Source organism: Eupeodes corollae, chromosome 2 (assembly GCF_945859685.1).
Source record: "Eupeodes corollae chromosome 2, idEupCoro1.1, whole genome shotgun sequence".
In the NCBI taxonomy this organism is placed as follows: Eukaryota; Metazoa; Arthropoda; class Insecta; order Diptera; family Syrphidae; genus Eupeodes; species Eupeodes corollae.
Window position 1 is genome coordinate 91,362,066 of NC_079148.1, and position 22,574 is coordinate 91,384,639.

The window sequence follows — 22,574 nt, forward strand, 5'->3', positions numbered from 1 at the left end:
TCTAGAAACAGGTTTACCTTCATTATACCACTATACTCTTAAGCTACATTTTGATGATATCCTAAAAACTCTTGGATCACCAATGCAAAGAATACCCAATATTCTTACGAAGTTTGTAATAAACAATAGGATGGAATGGGCACTCGAATGGAAAACGCTGTCTGATAAATGTGGATTCAGCTTAAACTTGCAGTACGAAGACCGGGGTGAATTGAAGCAAGATCTGTACCAGTTAAGGTGACCACAGACGACGAACATACTCGCGCAACATGCTCGCCTGCGTTCCTCCACAAACGGCGAACATTGTTCGCGAACATTCATTTCGTTTTGAAACTCCGAGGAGGAAACATCGTGTGTGATGAAAAAGCGCAAGTCGTTGCCCTTATGATGATTTACCTTTGCGAAAGGAAAAAAAAATCAAGCCAAAAAAGAGAGTGGATGAAGGACTGGCTTTATAAACGGAATATTCGATCGCATGTAAATTTATTAAAAGAGTTGGAGATAAAATCGACAGAAGTTTTTAAAATTTGTTTGAGGATAGATTCCACAAACATGAGAGATGCAATCACTCCAAATGAAAGTTTGTCTGCAACTTTGCGATTCCTTGCTTTACCATTGTCAACTTTGCTTTTCTTCCGCGATGTGTACTCTACGAAAATCTGAATAAAAATGAATTTTTGCTCGCGAACATCGCCTCAGACGACGAACATTGAAACCGGCGAACACGATGAAATCGAAATTTGTCGGCAACAGCGAGCCGCTCGCGAACAACCCCACAGACGACGAATTTAGCGCGAACACGAGCATGTTGCGCGAGCATGTTCATCGTCTGTGGCCACCTTTACTTGAGCTTCACGACACGCATCAGCACAACGAATGCATTCAACAAGCTACTCTATCAACAGACCGATCTACCCAGAGCTCAGCTTTAGCCTAAACTGTAACAACTATTTTTATGAATAACAATAATACGAATAACTTCCAATCGATATCTTTAATTTGCAGAGCTAGATGTGATATGCTTAATTTAAATGGTTCAACATACATAAATAAAGAAACAAATCTATGCACAATATGCAATATGAGAGCAAAAGAAGAGACTTTTCACCTTTTAGCAATATGCCCCATCTACAGAGAATTAAGATGCAATTACTTCGGTGAGTTGACTTTGACTTTAAAAACTTTATTATTGAAAAATCTAAAAAATCTAATCTCATTCGATGTAGGTAATTAAATTTTTTTTTTAATTGTAATTTGGGTAGTGGGTGGGTAGGTATGTAGAAAAGTAAGTATTAAAGAGGTTGGTGTGAATTAAGCTGAATTGTAAGTCGTTTTGTAATTGGAGTTAAGTCATGACTCAAGCTAGAATAAACAATCAACTTAAAGGGCCAACGCGTTGACTCTGTGACGTCATAAAAACATAAATATTCTGTGTCTACGCACTCACCGTCAAGGGTCACAGCGTCAATGCTTAAGATGTTGACTATCATACGATTAGACAAAATAATATTTATTTAAGCCAACATTATTTTTTTCATATTAGGGTGTGAAAGAATGTTAAAATTGGTACAGTGTAAGCATATAACATAGTTATGGTGTGGTTTTTAATTATTGTAGATCTACAAATGACGTCTATTTTACGTCAAAAAGTCAACGCGTTGACCGTTTACGTTACCTTCTAATAGTAACTTTAGACTTTTTTTGTTTAATATTTTACAGTGTGTTAAATTTGAAAAAATATGAGAATCTATGCATGTTTACCTATTTTAAAACATATTTTTCTATATTTATCCTTTTGAAGTTAAAAACAGGTACACATGAATGTACGATAGTATGTGTTTAGGTTGACAGGTTGCTGCATAGATTAAAATGTAAGGAAGTTTCTAGAGAATAATTTAGTTAAATTAACCAAAAAGGTAACAAAATTAGTTTAAGAACCTACTATTGTCCTCACCCTCATTTTGGTTGTTTCAAAAACCGGACAAATTTCTAAATATTACTACACTATGTTCTCCTTGCTTCTTGCGTTCTTAGGAAAAAGGGCAAATGGTTTTTTTTTGCAAATGACATTCTAATTTTAAGGAATTTAATAAAGAAATAAATTTTCAAGAACAATATTTTGTGTTTCAGTTTTTTTGATTTATAAATAAACTTTACTTGGAATTTTTCAGAAAAATATATTTGTTTGGTATCGTGCGTGAGATATTTAGGGTTTACCAAAATATTTACGCTTTTTTGAAATTACTATGTCAAAAAAAAACCACCCACGCAATTTTCATGAGAGCCCTTTTTTCATCTTTCTACATTATTATATGTATGACAAAATTTATTTCAAGTCCATATCTCTACTGGTTCTTGAGCTATGGACGACGAAAAACGTCGCGAACGTACACAGGCAAACACAGGCAACTCTCTAACAATCGTCGACTCTAGGGACCTTGAAACGTCGAGAAATGTCAAAATTTTTCCATTTGACAAATCGGACACATTAAAATAACTTCTCATGTATGTTAATTTAAAAATGTTCGCACTATTATAAGCATGGTTTAAAAATATTTGTCTAATTTGAAAATGATTCGAAAAAATTGGGAAAACCTTAATTTTTCTAATTGGCAACCACAAAAAGTTTATATTCTAATTTTTTTTTTATTTTTGTCCTGTGTGTTTTTTTTATAAATAATTTCATTGAAAATTAACTAATCAAACAATCAAACAAAAAAAAAAAACAAATTATACAAAATATAAATAATAAATTATAACAAAAATGTATTTTCATTGACTCCCTCGAACTTTCAATGAATTTGTATACATTCTTCTCTATCTTCCTCATTTTTGCCCCCACTCCAATACATTCCACATGCAAAACATGTGAATGTATTGGAGTGAACGAATTGTTTAGGAAGTCATAAAAAGATGTCAGGTCGAGCGTTCCTCTTCATGATAGTACTGTTCAAATTAATATACAAAGATGCTGCGTGTTTCACATATTTTCTTTTGAACACCCATCCCGTCAATATCGCATTATTACACTAGGATGTTTTTCGGTTGCTTGTTTTTGACACTTCTCTTTCATTTTTTGTTCTCATCCACAAAGTCAAAGTGTGAAAATAATTTAAGAAAACTGCACTTTTTACTACAGCAATGATTATTGACATCAAGAATACGGATAATAGCACTATTCACATGAGTACGACCAACGACCAACGAATGAACGAATATTCGTCGGTTTTGACATTTCTTTCACATGAGAGTTTTTAATTCGTCGCGAATGAAATTTGACAAGGAGCCACAGCCAAACACCATTCACCACCGAAAACAAAACAAGAATGGTTTTGTAGGTTAAGTACGCGCGATTATTTTATTCGTTGCGAGTGTGGATAATGTGGAACGCGAATAAAGTTTGACAGTTCGTATCAACTATAATTTTTTCGCAACGAATACATTTGTTTTCTTAAATTTATTACGATATTGAGAAGTAAAAGTATGCATCATAAATCAAATAGAAACTATATTGCTATCGTTTTGTTAAGAATTTGTATGGAAATATGTCTTCAAACGTATATAAACTCACATTTTGTAAGTCATTCGTCGTTCGTCGGTCGCGCTCATGTGAATACTACTTAAGTACGCGCGATTATTTTATTCGTTGCGAGTGTGGATTATGTGGAACGCGAATAAAGTTTGACAGTTCGTATCAACTTCAATTTTTTTCGCGACGAATAAATTTGTTTTATTAAATTTATTAATATATGATATTGAAAAGTAAAAGCATGCATCATAAATCAAATAGAAACTATATTGCTATCGTTTTGTTAAGAATTTGTGTGGAAATATGTCTTCAAACGTATATAAACTCACATTTTGTAAGTCATTCGTCGTTCGTTGGTCGCGCTCATGTGAATACTACTTTGATGCTAAAGCACAATTCACATGAGTACGACCAACGACCAACGAATGAACGAATATTCGTCGGTTTTGACATTTCTTTCACATGAGAGTTTTTAATTCGTCGCGAATGAAATTTGACAAGGAGCCACAGCCAAACACCATTCACCACCGAAAACAAAACAAGAATGGTTTTGTAGGTTAAGTACGCGCGATTATTTTATTCGTTGCGAGTGTGGATAATGTGGAACGCGAATAAAGTTTGACAGTTCGTATCAACTATAATTTTTTCGCAACGAATACATTTGTTTTCTTAAATTTATTACGATATTGAGAAGTAAAAGTATGCATCATAAATCAAATAGAAACTATATTGCTATCGTTTTGTTAAGAATTTGTGTGGAAATATGTCTTCAAACGTATATAAACTCACATTTTGTAAGTCATTCGTCGTTCGTCGGTCGCGCTCATGTGAATACTACTTAAGTACGCGCGATTATTTTATTCGTTGCAAGTGTGGATAATGTGGAACGCGAATAAAGTTTGACAGTTCGTATCAACTATAATTTTTTTCGCGACGAATAAATTTGTTTTCTCAAATGTATTAATATACGATATTGAAAAGTAAAAGTATGTATCATAAATCAAATAGACACTAAATTGCTATCGTTTTGTTAAGAATTTGTGTGAAAATATGTCTTCAAACGTATATAAACTCACATTTTGTAATTCATTCGTCGTTCGTTGGTCGCGCTCATGTGAATACTACTTAAGAATTGAAACCGTGAACGTCACCCAAATCAAAAAAAAAATGCATTTACGATTAATCATCGATTTTTAGAAATATGCATTCCACAGATGACATAACAACGTATTCTTAGAATTTTAAAAAATTAACTGACAGCAAATCACCAGCAACATTATATCTTCCATAGAGGAAATAATATACAACAGACAGAAATAACACATGACAACAGTACGCAGTAGGTTTCGAGACTGTCTCCTATTTGTCTACTAATTACGCTCACTGGTGCTTGATTTTATTGATTGATGGGAACCGAAGCTTTATCAGTGACTAGGCCGTTGCCAAAAAACGGAACTATGAGCCACAAAAGCAACGAAACAAACGCAGTTTTGCAATAACAGTTTAATTATCGTTTTATTTCTCGAAGAGGTTGTACGAGGTCATATGATTTAATTTTTCTTTGATGCCACGTGAAGATCTTAAAGTCCAAGTGAACCTCAAGTCACTCTACCAAACAATTTTGCTGTTGCACTAGCAATTATAGTTCCTTCGAAAATATAGCGCCTTCAATAAGACTGGTCGATAATGTTTTATTCCCTCCAATCAAATTGCACTTTTCCATTGGGTTTTGGTAGCTTTCAAGATACTAATGGACTTAAATGCAGCTTGTAGGCTGAAAGAAAACAAATCTCTTGAGTTAGGATTATAGGCAATATAGATTCTTTATTTCCAGCCGTGTAATTAAATAAAAAAAAAACAAACCCAAAATAAATTTTTTGTGAAATTGTCGTTTTTACCGAAAACCTACATCGAAAACTCAAATTTTCTTCTACATTATTTGTAAGCTACAAGATTTCGTAAACAACCAGTTTTATATAAAACATGCCAATAACTAGCAGCAATTCAAAGAAGAACTAAACAAACAAACCTTTAAAAACATTCAGCGCTCTATTAAATGCTAACAAAACAGCTGTAGGCTGGTGTCAAAACAAATGTTTAATTTTTTTATTTTGAAATTTTGTTCAAAACAACCACAACTGCAGTTTTAATTCAAAGAAAATAGTTTAAATATTGAAACTTATAATTAAGTTGGGTTTAGTAATATTATTTATAAAGATTTCTTATAATTAGAACTATTGTTTTTTGTATGTTTTATTAACAGAACGGAACCAGAACTAAAAGACAACAGAAATAATGGCGGTTGATGTTGGAAAAAGTTAAATATCAAACGAAAACATGAAAGTATCGAAAAATTTTGGCCAAAAAATCCGTTTTATGTGAAAAGTTTTAAGCAGCGCGTCCATTGTGCTCAGCCAATGATTGAATTAATATTTTCAAAACTCTAGTCAATCTCACTTCAACTCAGTATGTGTCTATGTCAGTATGTATACCTGCACTTTGACAGTTACATACGGTTGATTGCACCAAAAGTCTCCACTTTCCATTTCTAGACAGTCTTAAATTTTTGTTTTTGTTCAATATTCAATAATGTTCATTGTGATGTTAAGTTAAGAAAGTCGTAGAAAAGCTGCCAGACTAATAATTATTAATTGAAATATTAAAAATATAAAGTGCATTTTGATCTTTTCCTTTTTAAAAACTTAAAAATAAAAACCATCTTTTCATTGTAAGAACGTTTGTGTCGCAAATTTCGAAATGGGGGCAGCTCTAGGTGTTTGTTCGGCCGCACAGGTAAAATTCGATAGTAAATAAAGAAAAAATAACAAAAGCAATAAATTCTGCATCCACTTAATAATCTATGAAAAAAGTCCAAAAAATTGATTTTCATATTGAAATTCATTTGAATCTTTAAGGTACTTGAAAAAGAAAAGTCTAATTCGTGGAATTACATGATCGATGAAAGTTTTCATGTTTTTCTTTCCTTTTTTTCTCCATTGTTTGTATTTGCATCCACAGAAATAAATTATGACAAATACGAAAATACGTTGTTTGTTTCTGTTTATAACGCAGAACGTTGTTTTATCTTTACATATCTGTAGGTATTCATATTACAGTAGAACCCAGACATATCCTAATAACCATTCTCTATTCTCATAAGAATACAGAGTGGATTTTAAACCTTTTTCCCTAATTGGACAAACCAAACACCATTAAAAATTGTTTGTGTTGTTTATATTAAAAAGCCATGCACCTATCTAAAATTGAGAAGCTACAACCTTGCCCACAATTATTTGTATTTGTATTTTATTTATTTCAAAAATCGCTTACAAAGTAGGACATGAGTCTTATAAAGTGTTGGAAGCCTCTAAAATTATATAACTAAGACTTCTATTTACATATTTATATAAAGAAAAGGAAATTTAACATCAATTGCTTACTTAGTTACTTAAGGTGGCGCTATAGTCCTGTGTGAACTAGGGCCTCACCCAACAAACTTCTCCATCTAGCTCGGTCCCTAGCTAGATGTCTCCAATTTCGAGCTCCAAGTTGGGTGAGGTCACCTTCCACTTATGCGCGCCACCTGATCCGTGGTCTTCCTCTACTGCGCTGTCCTGTGGGGGTGGATTCGAAGACTTTCCGGGCCGGATCATTGGTTTCCATGCGCTCTACGTGACCCAACCATCTTAGTCGTTGGACTTTTACCCTTCTGGCTAAGTCTACGTCGCTGTACAGCCCGTATAGCTCGTCGTTCCATCTTCTCCTCCACTCCCTTTCGATGCATATGGGACCGTAGATCACACGAAGAACTTTTCTCTCGAACCGACCCAAGGTGCTCTCATCCGCTTTTGTCATAGTCCATGCTTCTGCACCGTATAGCAGGATGGGGATGATAACGGTCTTATATGGCAATACTTTGGTCCCTCGAGAGAGGACTTTACCACTCAATTGCTTTCTTAGTCCAAGTCACGCCTGTCGATGGTGACGTTTTGACCAAGACGTTGGTGTTGTATATCCTTTCTTGACGACAGAATGTACTTTGTTTTGCCCTCATTAACCGTTAAACCCATTTTTGGCGCCTCTGCCTCAATACTCATAAAAGCCCCACTGACATCACGCTGAGTTCTTCCGATTATGTCAATGTCATCAGCATATGCCAGTAATTGGACAGACTTTTGAAAGATAGTGCCTCTAGTGTTGACGTGTGAGCTCTGCACTATTCTTTCAAGTACGATGTTAAAAAAATCGCATGACAGCGCATCACCTTGTCTAAAGCCTTTTTTGACATCAAAAGGTTCTGTTAAGTTTTTTCCAACCTTTATGGAGCAGCGTGAATTCTCCATGGTCATCCTGCACAAACGGACGAGTTTGGCATGGATGCCAAAACTAGACATGGCTCTATACAGCTCGTCCCTGTATATGCTGTCATATGCGGCCTTGAAATCGATGAAAAGATGGTGGGTGTCGATTTGGTGTTCTTGGCTTTTTTCCAGGATCTGCCGTAATGTGAATATTTGATCAACTGTGGACTTTCCTGGTCTAAAACCACACTGATAAGGACCTATCAGGTTGTTGACGATGGGCTTTAGACGTTCACATATTACGGCAGAGATGATTTTATAGGCGATTTTAAGTAGACTGATTCCTCTATAGTTGGTGCAGTTTAAAGGGTCTCCTTTTTTCAGGATCGGGCGAACAATACTGAGGTTCAATTCATCGGGCATTCTTTTTTCCGACCATATCTTACAGATAAGTTGGTGCATGCTCCTAACCAACTTATCTCCAGCTGCTTTAAAGACCTCGGCATTCAAGCCATCTGCTCCAGCGGCTTTATTAGACTTCAACTTAGATATAGCAATCTTTACTTCGTCTAAGTCGGGAGGACGGGATTGTTGGCTTTCGGCGTCTATATTGAATGGATCATCCTGCCTGACGGCGGAATTCAGTTCGTCGTCGCCGTTATACAGTCTGCAGAAGTGGTCCTTCCATATCCTCAGCATTGACTGCTGTTCCACTAAGATGTTTCCACTTTCGTCTTTGCAGCCTTTGGTTCTAGGTTTATGTACCTGTGAATTTCGTTTCACCTGTTCATAAAACTTTCAAACTTCATTCCTGCTTTAAAACCTCTCAACATCTTCGACCGCACGCTTCTCATGCCCTCTCTTTTTCCTTCTGAGAAGTCGGCGTTCCTCTCGCCTCTTCTGCTCATAGAGCTCACGAGCAGCTCTCGTCCTTTTATGCAGCGCCGCTTTGCGTGCCTCTTGTTTGGCTGCATTTGCCTGCCGACATTCCTCATCAAACCAGGGGTTCCTTGTTGGTAGGTGTTTGAATCCCAGCACATCAGAGGCGGCTTCACTGATTGCATCTTGGCAATGTTGCCACTGGTTTTCGATACATTGTGTTGGCGGCAAAGGACTTCGAACTTCGAGAGAGGTTCCTTGTAACTCGGTCGGAAAAGGATTTGGCGATCTCTGGCGATAGTAGCCGTTCGACATTGTACCTTCTTCTAGCACCTCCCTGTTTTGCCTTGGGTCTGGAAATCCGAAGTGCTACCTTGGCTACAACGAGGTAGTGGCCCGAGTCGATGTTAGCTCCTCGGAAAGCTCGTACATCCATGATGCTGGAAGGGTGTCTGGCGTCGATCGCAATATGGTCAATCTGGTTGACGGTAGATTGATCTGGAGAAGTCCAAGTACCTTTGTGGATGTTGAGGTGTGGAAAACGCGTACTGGCTACCATGACGTTTCGCCCCGCAGCAAAATCTATGAGCCTGAATCCGTTGTCGGAAGTGTTGTCGTGCAGGCTGTTCTTCCCGATTATTCCAACAAAGATGTCTTCCCTTCCTAGCTTGGCATTAAAATCGCCCAGGACTATTTTAATATCGTAGCTAGGGCACTGCTCATATGTTTTGTCTAGGAGCTCGAAAAACATATCTTTGGTGTTGTCGTCTTTCTCTTATGTGGGGACGTGCGCCCATATCAGGCTAATGTTGCCGAATTTAGCCTTAATGCGTATGGTCATGAGACGCTCATTGATGCAATTATAGCTTAAGACTTCTTGCCTAAGTCTGGCTCCAATGACGAGACCGCATCCAAATAAGCGCTGTTGGTTTTCGTGGTAGCAGTCACCATAGTAAATATCGCAGTTTTTCATCCTCTTTTTGCCAGGCCCATCCCATCGTATTTCCTGGATGGCGGTGATATCTGCTTTATAGCTTCTTCGGCCGCACGTGGTCTGTTAAGGGACCTAACATTCCACGTGCATATCCGAAGTTCGTTGTCCCTAATTCGTTTTCGTTGGTTGTCAACAGTAAATCCGTCCGTATCCGAGGCTTGTTGGTGCTTCGCAACTATGAAAGCTTTTACGTGGCCAGGAAGTCACACCGACGGCACAACCCCCAACCTGGAGGGCCAGATCCTAAGCATAACTCCATTGATAGGGCTCCAAATAAGTCGAAGAAGCCCTATAAGGTGTTCACTAAGTAGTTCAACCTTACTAGAACTGTAGACGCCACCGTTGATTCCATTTCGGGAATTCCTCCGCTGCTGTCTGGATAAGGAGAGGTGCCTTAGTGGAAACACCTCTCCCCCCTCTCTCGTTTGCTGCCCCCAACAACTTTCCACTGGGGTTGGAACCCAATCTCCAGTTGAGGTACTAGGCACCCGATGTTCACCACGGGGAGGTGAGAGTAGGAGTTGATAGACAGAGGTTGGTTTTGAGAAAAACCTGTGGACGCTTGTGTCCTCTTGAATGCACATGTCTACCATTTGAATAACACGGCTGGTGTGCAAACAATCTTGCCACCACCTTAGAAACTCAAGGAAACTATCACCTTTTGTAGATGATTTATTGCCCAACAAAAACTTCACGAAACTGAATATTTATAATTGATGTTGTTTTCGGTATAACCCGAAGTATGGTTAATCAACCATTCACTAAAAATTTTAAAAAATGTACGCACAACTGAGACGATATGAAGCTTAAACTATGCTTCGATTACATTGCAAAATACATATTGCTTTTGTTATCTCGAACTTTTTTCTACAATTGACATAATTTTTACAAAAACTTATGAATTTTTTAATATGGTTACTTTCACTTAACAGCTAGCCTGTTGCTGCACAGGAACAGCATGTTCATTATGTTGTCAAGCATGTCCATCCTGCAAAAACTCCGTTTCTTCACGATTGATGTATGCCCTGATGTTACTCATTGGAACCATTCTTGGGGCTATCGCTTTATCACCCGGACTACAGGACACTCTGAAAAAGCTTCCATTTTGCCAGAACTCAAATACTACGGTTACAAAGACATTGCTAGAGAACACATTTGGACAAATCGACTGCCAGTATGCTTTAGGTTATATGGCTGTTTATCGAATATGTTTTGGACTTGTTTGTTTCTTTGCTCTAATGGCATTAATTATGGTTGGTGTAAGATCATCTCGGGATCCAAGATCACATATACAAAATCAATTCTGGGGATTGAAGTTTCTTATGTGCATTGGGGCAACAATCGGGGCAATCTTTATACCAGATGGATCTTTCGGCCCGTCAATGATGTGGATTGGACTTTTTGGAGGATTGGCATTTATTGTAATACAATTGATAATAATTGTTGATTTTGCTCATTCTTTGGCTGAAAATTGGATCGGTAATTTTTTGTATTATAAATATGATTAAATATTATGATTAATCTTTTTAATAATCCATAGAAAATTCTGAATCCAATCGTGGCTATATGTATGCACTTATTACGGTTACTTTAGCTTCGTACATATGTTCGATAGTTGGAATCTCATTATTGTTTGTATATTTCACAAATGTATGTATCTTTTGCTATTATTATTCCATAATTTCGATGTATTTTGAGTTTTCTATTGCAGTCAGATGGTTGCGGACTTAATAAGTTTTTCATTTCATCAAATTTGATCTTCTGTGTTGTTTTGAGTGTCATATCTGTACTACCAGCAGTTCAAGAAAAGCTACCACATTCAGGACTTCTTCAAAGCTCAATGGTCACTTTATATACTGTTTATCTAACATGGTCAGCGGTTACAAATAATCCAGGTAAATAAAACCAGTTATGTTTTTCGAAAAGTTAACGCTTTATTTAGTGCTTGTATGAAAGTTTCGGTTTTTTAATAAAACTATGAAGATTTTATGGGGCCAACTCCCATCGTTGACTCTAAAAAATCACAAAATTCAATGGGAACATAATAGGTATATCCGCTCATCTAGATTATATAGAGGGTGTGAAGATAAAAACAACACTTCTCACATCTTGGACAAACTAACTATTGGTGTTTTTTTTTATGGTCAACTTTAGAAAAATAATATATATTTACATAATAAATAAAAAAAAAATTATTTTATAGTTGAAAATCAAAACTAATTATAAATATATTGATTTATTTAACAGAAGTGGAATGTAATCCAGGAACGATGTCATTTGTTAAAGACAATCCAAAGGCCACTTTCGATACGACCAACATCATTGGTCTTGTCGTATGGTTGTTATGTGTTTTCTACAATTGCATGAGCTCAGCTGTTGAAGTGTCAAAAATCACAAATACCGAACCAGATAAGGAAGGTAAGAGATCTAAAAACTGATATTTGGTTGGCTATTAATTTTTGTTCCATGGGATCTTAGAGACCCTTAAATTGTCATTGCATTTTGCTTATTGCATTTTCTAGGTAAAGATAATTTTTTGAATGCTGATTTTTGATAAATTTTGTCTAGATCAATAGAAAATATTACAGATAGATTACTTTATGATTTTCTGCTAGTCCCTGTTTGAGAGATGCATGCAATTGATCATTCTCTTCCAAATTAGTTTGAGGAGTGTTTATTTAGAATAATTAAATAAAGGATACTTCTATTGTTTTTTCCACTAAGCCTTCAAAATAAGTTTCTGTTCTTCAGTTAGATAAGCTCGCGCCTAGCCCCAAAGCAAAAAACCAATCCAAACCCAAACAAAATCCCCAACACGAAAACAAGATTATAGTATGAGTCCCAAAACCATTCTGTGGATGTTCACTGCCATTGCTATTAAAAATAGGTTAGAAATTCAGAGAAATTCATGTATAGGTACAGGGTCCGGTAAAAAACCTCCCGTATTTTTAGACGTTTATATTTAAAGCTGTTTATAGATAAAATGGTATTCTGGATATAGAAAGATGGGGTCTACGCGCCGTTTTTAGTAATCATAATGATGTGGCACTTGTGTGACAGTTTGGTGTACTGTTGCTGAATTTGGTGTGTTAGGTCCGTATTTTTTCGAAGAAAATGGGCAAAAAGTTACAGTTAATGCGGATCGCTATCGTCACATGATTAAGACCTTCCTCCAATCAAACTTAAATCAGTTTACTAGAAACCACAAAGAAGAAGTCTGGTTCCAATTTAAAAAATTCAATAAAATTTTATCTGTTAAATTGTTTATTTATTTGTCATTACCTTTTAAAATTTTTTTTTGTAATAACTGGAAAAGGGCTTCCTTTGGTCGCAGGAACATCAAGAACACTATTAACATAGGCAATGGCACTAAGACAGACCAATTAAAGCCCTACATAGATTTGTACCCAGTATCACAAGCCAAAATACCAAGAAGGACTATATAAAAACGGATGGTTCCAAAACGGGGAAGGGGGTAGGTCTCTTCTCCCGCTAACGATTTTTCTTCCCACAATTTTAAAGACAAATGCATAGAAATTTGTATCGACAGCCAAGCAGCAATCAAGGCCATATCTGCCACAGTTAAAAGTCAAGACTGATACAGCAATGCCGCGGGGTGCTTCGTTTAGTCAGCGAAACCAATTCAGTTACCCTCTGTTGGGTCCCAGGACATATTCATATTCGTTTTCAGACTCAAATCCCTCTTTTTCGGATGTGGAACTGCAACGACAAAATATGATAAGCTCATTAAATTCCGACCTAAAGAGCATTGTACAATGGTGAATAATAAGCCAAGTGTAATTCAGTGCTTCGAAAACCTAATGCTGTCTTGTATCGTTAAAGCGAGATATACCCCCTTGCCATTATCCCTGGATGGCACTTGCATCGAGGAGACTGAACATTTCGATATTCTCAGTATGTGTATCACCAAAACCCTCTTGTGGAACGATCACAAGATTTTTAGGTTTTCTAAGTTGATGCAAGAAATGTGTCTCCCTTTTGATCTGGCTGTTATCGACAAGACTTATACGTCTAAAACTTGAGTATAACTCCCTCTGAGTTTGTGCCCATACCACTTACTTAAGGCTCTTGAACAGTGTTGAACGTAGAGCATTTAAATTGATTTAGGATAATATCATTATTAGTTCATTTACTTCGCTTGAATATCGCCGTAAAGTTTCTTATCTCACCCTTTTTTTACTCTAATTCAAAAATTTTGTGCTCTACAGTAATAACCAGTTGCATTCCTCCCCTTAAATAGTTCAACCCTAATACTCGCGCTTCTAAGAATGCTCATCATTATACTCTCGAGCCCAACTTAAGTCGTACTGTCAAGTACAGAGATTCGTTCTTTAGCTGTACTACGCGAACGTGGAATGCCTTACCACACTCCCTTTTTCCCAGCCATTGCAATATTCAGGAATTCAAAACCAATGTGCACCAACACCCCCTTTCAAACTCTCTCTCCGGAGCGTGCACTTAATATAAAAAAAATTGGAAACGCAAAGAGCAGGTAGCCAGCCCTTAAAAGTTGCAGAGTTTCTAGGAATCTATGTGCCAAAGATTTCCAAAGGTGAAACAAATTTTCTTTTGCAACTATGTAGGCAGGCCTCAACTGTACTTACTAAAAGGTATCCTAACTTATTGGGCACCCACATGAACAGAATTATTATTACAGTACGAGGAGAGTAAGGAGGATACCTTCCTTTTTTCTATGCCAATACCTTAGCGTAACCAAAAAAAGAATGATACTTACTTACTTAGGTCCTCAGACCTGTTTAGTCCGTTGGGATCCCCTTAAGGGGCATAGGGCCTTTACTACGCCTACATGTCTTCGTGTACGGTTTCCGGAGATGTGTTTCAGCTCCCTGCAACTCTTGCCTAGTGACGCTGATTCCGCTTCGACCGTCCTGCGCCATGTGCTTCTCGGTCGTCCAGCTCTTCTTCCTCCTTGTGTGAGTGGATTCCACTGCATTGCTTGGCCTGCAATGCCGTCGTTACCTTTTCGAAAAGTATGTCCAATTCATTGCCACTAACGTCTTCGTATTATAGATTCTACTGGTTCCTGACCTGTCCTTCTATGAAGGACATGCGGTCCTTAGGCTGCAGCTTTCTTGTTATGGCTGAAGTAACCTTCCAAGTGCTGCACCCATAAATAAGCACAGATTCGAAATTTGTGCGAAACAGTCGTAACTTTGTTCTTAAGCTGAAATTTTTGACAGCTTACAAAATAATGATAATAAAAGGAAATTATTTTTTTGACGTCTCGTCCTTGTCACCAAGAGACATTCATACATTTTACCAAAAATCATAATCAAAATAAATCCTCATCAACCTTTCCATACCCTTCTCAATCTTTACTTTTCCTGGGGAGCACAATGGATCCAAAGAGATCAAAGTAAGATGGGGATGACAATTGTCATCAGCAAAAGCAATTTCTGCACTTAACCTTGATTATCTTTAAGAATAGGCAAAATGTAGTAAAAAGCCCTCTACACATATGATGAAAACCATAGGATTTTAAGATTTGGATATTGTGCATGTTGATTTAGATCCTGAGGATTTTTTATTTTGTAGGTTTTGTACTTGATTTTTGGGGATTTTGTTTTTGAACTTGTGTATTATTTCGGTATCCCGTTCTTCTTCGGAAAATAAGTAAAAATACTTTGCAAGTTCGAATAAACTAATACAAAATGTATCATAGTTTTACATGATCAGAAAAGTACAAATTATCGAATCTGCTTCCCCTACATTTTGTTACAACTTGTAACTTAAATCGTTTTAAGAAGAAGTTATGAACTGATGAATCATAAGTTTTCTTTATAGCTGTAGTACCCGTGGCGTGATGGTCATGCCAGAGGTCTTGGGTTCAATCCCAGCCTGTTTTTTTATTTTTTTTTTCACAGATACTGTCTTTTGCGAGGAATTGACAAATCCTCCAAGAGAAATTCTTGTCTTGAACAGTGCTTTCTCAAATTAGCCGTTCGGATTCGGTTTAAAACTGTAGGTCTCCTCCATCCCTGACAACAGTACTCGTACATAATATTCTCTTTAACCATGGGTTTGTGTTAATATTTATCTAAAGCTTAAGCATCATTTATTTCTCAGCTAGAAGTTTCGTCTGCTTATTTCCATAAATCATACCTATTTAAAGAATATCCTTTTATAAACCTGTAGTTGTGAAAGTTAAAGCAGAGTCTAAACAGGAAACAATTTTTAATAAAAAATAAATACTATTTCATTTATTTGCGCGCAATTAATCAGTATTAACAGCAACTTTAGCAGATGGTGAAAAAGGAAAGACGGATGATAGTGAGGAAGAAGAAGGTGTTGCCTATTCATGGTCACTTTTCCATCTTGTATTTGTTGCTGCTTCTCTCTATGTTATGATGACCTTGACAAATTGGTATAGGTAAGTTTATACATTTTTTTAAAATATTGTTTAACAACAAAAAACCTTACTTAATTAAGTGCAAGCAACTTATAAGAAACAAAGTATAGACGAGAATTCGCCGTTTTAATTTTTTTCAACCTCAATTTAAACCCCCTTACTTCAAGCTATAAGTAACTTAAAAACTAACTTAAATCTTATGTTATAACTATGAGTGTGGCTGGTTTAAAAGGAGTTTGATCTTATAGCTACTGTTGTTCATCATCATGATCCATGAAAATTAACTTTGATTCAAATTGACCAACTGCTGGGCACGGTTCGGAGGTTCATTGAAGTCAAAGGAGGTGTATTATGTTCGTAAACAGAAGACGAGAAAAAAGCCTATGCATGAAAAGTATGTCAGCAATTTCTCTACGTTGTTCCTTCAAATTTCGTATCATCAGCTAAAGCGATATTTTACAATGTTTAATGATCACTGCAATGTCATTTTCAATAGTAAGGATATAGGAGAGAAATCCCAAATGACTACTTTGGGACACCAGAAATGGCTTCAATAAGATTGGATATTGCTGGTCTAACTTGGTCATAATTTATATTATTCTCAAGGTAAGAAGTAAAACATTTTAGGAAAAAGGGATTACAACCTAAAGAGGAGAGTTAAAAGACTAAGATTATGAGAAATTTTGCCAAACGCTTTGCTGAAGTCAGTTGAGCCCATATCAACTTTATTCTAGTTGAAGAAGAAATATTTGACTTTTAACAGTCGAATTGTTTTTTCCTGAACATCGTTTATTTTAATAAATATGATTTTAAATCATGAAAATGAAAATAAAAATAAACCAGCATAAGTGTTCATATATTCGCCCCGATGTAATGATTGGGCTCATCAGAAGATGACAATATATGAACACTTATGCTGGTTTATTTTTATTTTCATGATTTTAAATCATTTTTATTATTCTAGTTGTCTAAGGCTCTACGCTGAATCACAAACACGCTTCAGCTTCGGATTCACCTTACGTTTACGAGTTCAGCCATAGGAATTCAATGCATGCTATCACAATGGAGCTTAGACCTCACGTTTCGTTTGACAATCGTAAAGAAAAGAACGTAATGTGTCTCCAAACGGAAGCTCTAGTTCAATTTTCTGAACATTTGCTTCGTCTAAAAAACTGTCAACAAACAAAATGTTTGCTCTTTGCAGGGATGAAATAATAGAAATGGCATTCAAAGCAACTTTAAAGAAGGCCCACCGTAACGCAGACGAAGCTGAAGCGTGTTTGTGATTCAGCCATAAGAGTGGATGAAATGAACTCTACATGGTTTGCGGAAACTGAGAAACATATAAAATCCTTTCAAACATTTTTGGAATTGAAATATTCCATATTTTAGGAAATATTCCTTGAAACAAAGATAAACGAAAAATGTTTGATAGAAAATTTGAAAGAGAAGAAGAACATGTTTTTAGAAAATGGCAGGAAGACCAAGAGAGACAGGAGTGAACTCATCATTAAGTTAAGAACATTTGTTTTTAATTACCGATATAGCAAAATAAGTCTGGTTTAAAAGAATCCTTGGACAAGGAATCTTTAAAATATAATCCAAAGTTATAAGCTGTAGATTGTTATCACTGGAAGTTTCATTAAAGAAAAGAGGATGAATAACCATCTGACTTTCTTTTGTAATAATTCTTTTGTAGAACTGAAAGAAGAATTTCGGATGGATAAAGAGGTTTCATTGAGTTTTAAAAAATTATTTTTGGTAAAGAAAGGTAGACAGTTGGTCCCTGAGAGCGTAAGAAAATTTGACACAGTTTGTTTCTTTGGTTAAGCAAACCATCGAAGTCTACAATTATATCAAGGCGGTTCTGATGGAGAAATTCACATCGTTTTGTAGAAAGAAACACACAATGAAATTAAATAGTGTAGTTCATTGTAAAAAAAGATCTGGGAGAATCGGGCTTTATAAAAATCATAGGAAATAGCATCTTAAGTGAGTACGTACTTACAGTTACGAATACGTTAGTAACACGCCAGGGAGATAGTTATTAACAGCAACAACAGAAGAGGGATTGTAGGTAAGTGAAAGAATAAAAAAGTTATTAAATATCGGTGGGGACGTTTCAGAAGGTTTTTGGTCAAAGCTGAACATGATGACCCTGTTAATATGCAAAAATCCAAAGGTTATTAATTTAAACATTTTTTATTTCTTGGTACTTCTTTTCTAATAAGTTGCTTGTAGCTGTGTACGTTGCTAACACAGAAACCAGTAAGGCTTCTACAAAAGCATTAGATACAGAACCTAAAGGAAAATTTAAAATGTTTATTAGGTATAGAATATTAAGGGAAACTAAGCGTTGCAAAGAGTGTCGTATAGTTCACATAAAATTTGAATTCCACGGAACTGTATAATCTTTGATTCATACACACATTTAACTTTCTAATTAAAAATCTGTATTCTCGCTCAAAATTACTTTTCATGTTAATTATACGAAATTTTTTGCTAAACTTTTCTCAAAAACAATTTTTAGAACCCTTTGAGGTTCTCGGTGGAACCCATTTTAATACACTACGAATCTCCATATCTACTGAATAGAAAAAAATAAAATCAATTAATTTCCGTTTCGAAATGAATATTTTGTTTCTGTATCGCCTTATTTTCTTACTGTATGGTGAACAAAATAGTATGGTAAACATAAATGACACTTACTTCTGTAGTGAACAATTTACTTTATCTTATAAGCTGCTTTTGGGCTTTAGTCTAATAGTACCAAACAAGTTTAAGCTTAAGAGTATTTTTTTTTTTAAATTAATTTATTTTAAACATTTCTCTTTCACAGGCCAAATTCGGACATTAAGTACTTTAATGCGAATGCAGCTTCAATGTGGATAAAAATAATATCCAGTTGGATATGTGGCACATTGTATGGATGGAGCTTGATTGCACCAATGGTTCTAACAAACAGAGAATTCTAACTCATCAACTAACTTATGTTGAAACTTTATATTTATTATTAAAACCAAAATATTCAAATACTTATTAATTATATAATATTCTAAGCATACATTTAACTTAAATAAAAAGCATATTTAATCAACTTAAAAGTTGTTAGTTCTGAATCTCGGAGTCAAACGATGGAATCTTGTGCTATTACTCACTATTTATTATTGCACTTGACTTCCAAAAGGCATTTGATCGAATAGGTATTCATCTTGTTCGAAGCAAATTGAAACAATGGAGAATTGCGACCCACAATCTACGGTACATAAAAGCCTTTTAAACAAATCGGACATTTTGTGTACAAGTTAAAACATCTTTTTCAAAAATAGTTCCATCTGAAAACTGCATCCCTCCAGGAATCACCACTTTCTGTAATCTTATTTTCCAATGCTTTTGATAAATTCAGTATAATTATATCTAAATACAAAGATCTAGATCATTGCATCTATGCTGATGATGCACATATTCGCATATATATTAAAATTTGAAAAGGTCTCTAGCAGCTAGACTTACAGGCCTATTCTGCTATTCATTGGGGGGAATTTTAATTTAATTTTCAGTAATCATTATTCTGCTATTCATTCGAAGTAAATCTGTGTATGCGGCAACGTCGGTAATACTGCGCGATATTCTTCTATTCACGTGAAAGCATTCATTCTATTCATTTCATTAGATGTCTGGTTTTTTTTAATTTTTGTTAGCAAAATGTAAGTGAAAACTAATTTATTGCTAAATTTAGAATATTTGTTTTATAAAAAAAGAATAATAACATTTTTAAGGGAAGGAGGGTTTATTCCTCTGCTTACAGTTTGAATAACAAGTCAAATACTGCCCATTTCCAAGAATTACACAAATTATTTTGTTTAGGTGGATTGATTAAACTTAATTTTTGTATGAATCAAAACAATTTATCCAACATTCCCAAGTTTTTAGTTTGGGATAATGTAGTTCACCCGATGGATAGCAGAATGCAAAGGCAATGGTCGCATTCACAAAGCTAGTGGCTACGTAGTCAAGGGATTCTGATTGGCTAAATCTAACTACAAAAGTAGTTGAAAGTTCCCCTCCGACGTAGTGTACAAAACTCGGGTACAAAGTTAGTGGAGAATGAATTTGACGTTTCACAGCTGCTCGGTAAAGACACACGAATTCAAAATGCAAAAAATTGTTCAATATTTAAATAGAAATATAAATCATTCAAATTGTGTCTTAAATTTGTTTTTATTGAATTTAAAAGCACAAAAGCTAAGCTAAAGTTATCAAATCAAAAATGTTCCTTATTTTATATATTTGCATTTGTCAATAATATGACAGTTCCAGATTGACTAGCTTTGTAGTGTAGTTTTGCATTCACAAAGCTAGTTGATTTTTGACTATGTAGCCACTCCACTAGCTTTGTGAATGCGACCAATGTGAAAGGGAATCAAATGCGTGAATCGAATATACGATCTATGTACGTGAATAGCAGAATAGGGCTGTTAGTATTGTTAAGTATCTTTCATCTAAAAATAATAAATTTCATCTCAACTCTTTCTGCTGTTACAAAAATGTTCATTCTAAGCAAAATAGATTATGGTCTTGTTTTTATGGATCCTGTTCAAAAAAAAAAAAAAACAGATTTTAACCAACGTATGATCTAAGGAGGAGTATTTTAGCTTTCCCAACAACACCAATACAAAACATTCTGCCCGAAGCTACACATCCAACAATTGAAAAGCGTTATTTTAAAGTCAGCGCTTCACTCCTGCCTTGATCTGGGTAAAAAAATGGAAATCACTACAGTGACATCCCAAGTATTCGTAGTCTCAGCCACCCGGGTTGCTAGAAAACAGCTTTATACCTTTAAGCTTCCACGACCTAAAAAAAAAAAAACAGCTAGCGCAGTGATAAGCGAACAAATTTTTATTAAAACATCATCGGAAGTCCCCATTTGTGGCTGGAATTTCGTATTCACAGATGGTTCCAATAATGACCATAACAGAAAAACAGTGAACTTTCGTTGGGGAAGGTACCCTCTGTGTTGTGCGTCGATCGCCCGTGCGCGTGTTAAAAAAAATAACAATAACAAAACGTCACACAAAAAATAGCAATACAAAATATTAACTGTGATGAAAAAACAACAAGAAAACAAAAGAACAATAAACCACGCCACACTAAAATACTACAATAAAACAAAAACAACCAACGAAAAAATAATAAATCATGATAAGCCAAGTTTAGCATAGGATACATAGACACAACGTTATGTCTATGATAGCATAGTGAGTACCGTCCTTCACTTTGCCCTTTTCTCTTACAGTCGCATGGTTTAGCATGTGTATCAAATTGCATGAGTACACAATTCTTCGTGGCTTCAACATTCAGGCCAGACAACACCAGAAGGAGTAAGTGCTGAGATCTTCGCTGAGTTAAACCACCTAACTCAGCTAGTCAACGAGCCCACTCGAATATCTGACGTGGTAGGTCGAGCTTGAAAACACTCTTGACTTGTTTTTTACCTCTGACCCTGGTAAACACACTATTAGTGTTCTATCTCCTCTAGGCTCATCTGACCATTGTGTCATATCAGCAAATTTCTCGTGTCAAAACTCTCCAGTTAAAGAAAGAGCTCCTAAGAGAAGGGTTTGGCAATACGAGAAAGCCAACTGGAACGGTCTCAATAATTATTTTGGGATCTTTAACTGGTCACTATGTTTCCTCGATAGTGACGTTGACGTCAGCACTGATCACAAGTTTGATTCTCCTGGGAATGAGAACTTTTATCCTGAATAGGGTTAAAAGCATCAGACCTAAGGAAAACGCATGGTTTGCTGCGAGGTGTAAAGGGGTTATTAGGGTCAAGAAAGGAAGTTTCCGTTGTTTTAAAGCCAATCCAACTGAGGAAAACCGGAATAAGTTCAAGCAAGCCAGGAAGGCCTGCAACGCCCATATTCGCCGACATAATATTTAAATAACAAAAAATTACGGCAAAAAATACTGCAATGTCCCAAAGGCAGTACAAATTTTTAGTCATTTGTAAAAAAATATGAGGAAATCTACCTCCACTAGGTCCACTAGTGATCTCATGGTTCATCTCACCGAACAGTGGACCAAATCTTTACATCGCTTTGGAGAAAGTAAGAATATTGCACTTGATATTTCAAAAGCATTTGATAGAGTTTGGTACCAAGCTCTCTTATCGAAAAGTCGTGCTTTTGGTATTGATGAATCTCTTCTTCGTTGGATTAGAAATTACCTTTCTAACCGTTCAATACAAGTAGTTTTGGATGGATTCAAGTCTGAAAACCACAAATTGAATGCTGGTGTGCCTCAGGGCTCTCTTCTATCTCCAACACTCTTTTTTCCATTTTTGATAATGGTCTCCTGTCTGTAACTTCTAATCCAATACATTGTTTCGCTGACGAGAGTACTCTTAGTTTTTCATATTCGTTTTCAGACTCCCATTTCTCTTCTTCGGATGTAGAACTGCAACAGCATTGT

The 22,574-nt window shown here is 35.8% G+C and overlaps 1 protein-coding gene across 4 annotated transcripts; it reads left to right on the top strand.

Moving 5' to 3' along the window:
• The first annotated feature begins 6,117 nt into the window (after window positions 1–6,117).
• LOC129945883 (serine incorporator 1) lies at window positions 6,118–19,191 on the top strand. 4 transcript variants are annotated; one of them, XM_056055837.1, is made up of 7 exons: window positions 6,118–6,322; window positions 10,636–11,182; window positions 11,244–11,353; window positions 11,415–11,598; window positions 11,951–12,121; window positions 15,986–16,115; window positions 18,934–19,191. In XM_056055837.1, exons 1-7 carry the CDS (start codon window positions 6,287–6,289, stop codon window positions 19,067–19,069), a joined length of 1,314 nt encoding a protein of 437 aa, XP_055911812.1. In that variant the 5' UTR covers window positions 6,118–6,286; the 3' UTR covers window positions 19,070–19,191. The 4 variants fall into 4 exon arrangements, with proteins under 4 accessions (XP_055911812.1, XP_055911813.1, XP_055911811.1 ...); XM_056055838.1 differs by having other exon boundaries at window positions 15,989–16,115; XM_056055836.1 differs by having other exon boundaries at window positions 6,119–6,322; window positions 15,977–16,115.
• Window positions 19,192–22,574: the final 3,383 nt, after the last annotated feature.

Excerpts from the sequence above, each read along its gene's own strand:
- LOC129945883 (XM_056055835.1), top strand. The coding sequence starts at position 6,287 with ATGGGGGCAGCTCTAGGTGTTTGTTCGGCCGCACAG. Across the intron at positions 11,599-11,950 it reads AGCGGTTACAAATAATCCAG|AAGTGGAATGTAATCCAGGA; the intron begins GTAAATAAAACC and ends TTTATTTAACAG. Across the intron at positions 12,122-15,967 it reads TACCGAACCAGATAAGGAAG|TATTAACAGCAACTTTAGCA; the intron begins GTAAGAGATCTA and ends GCAATTAATCAG.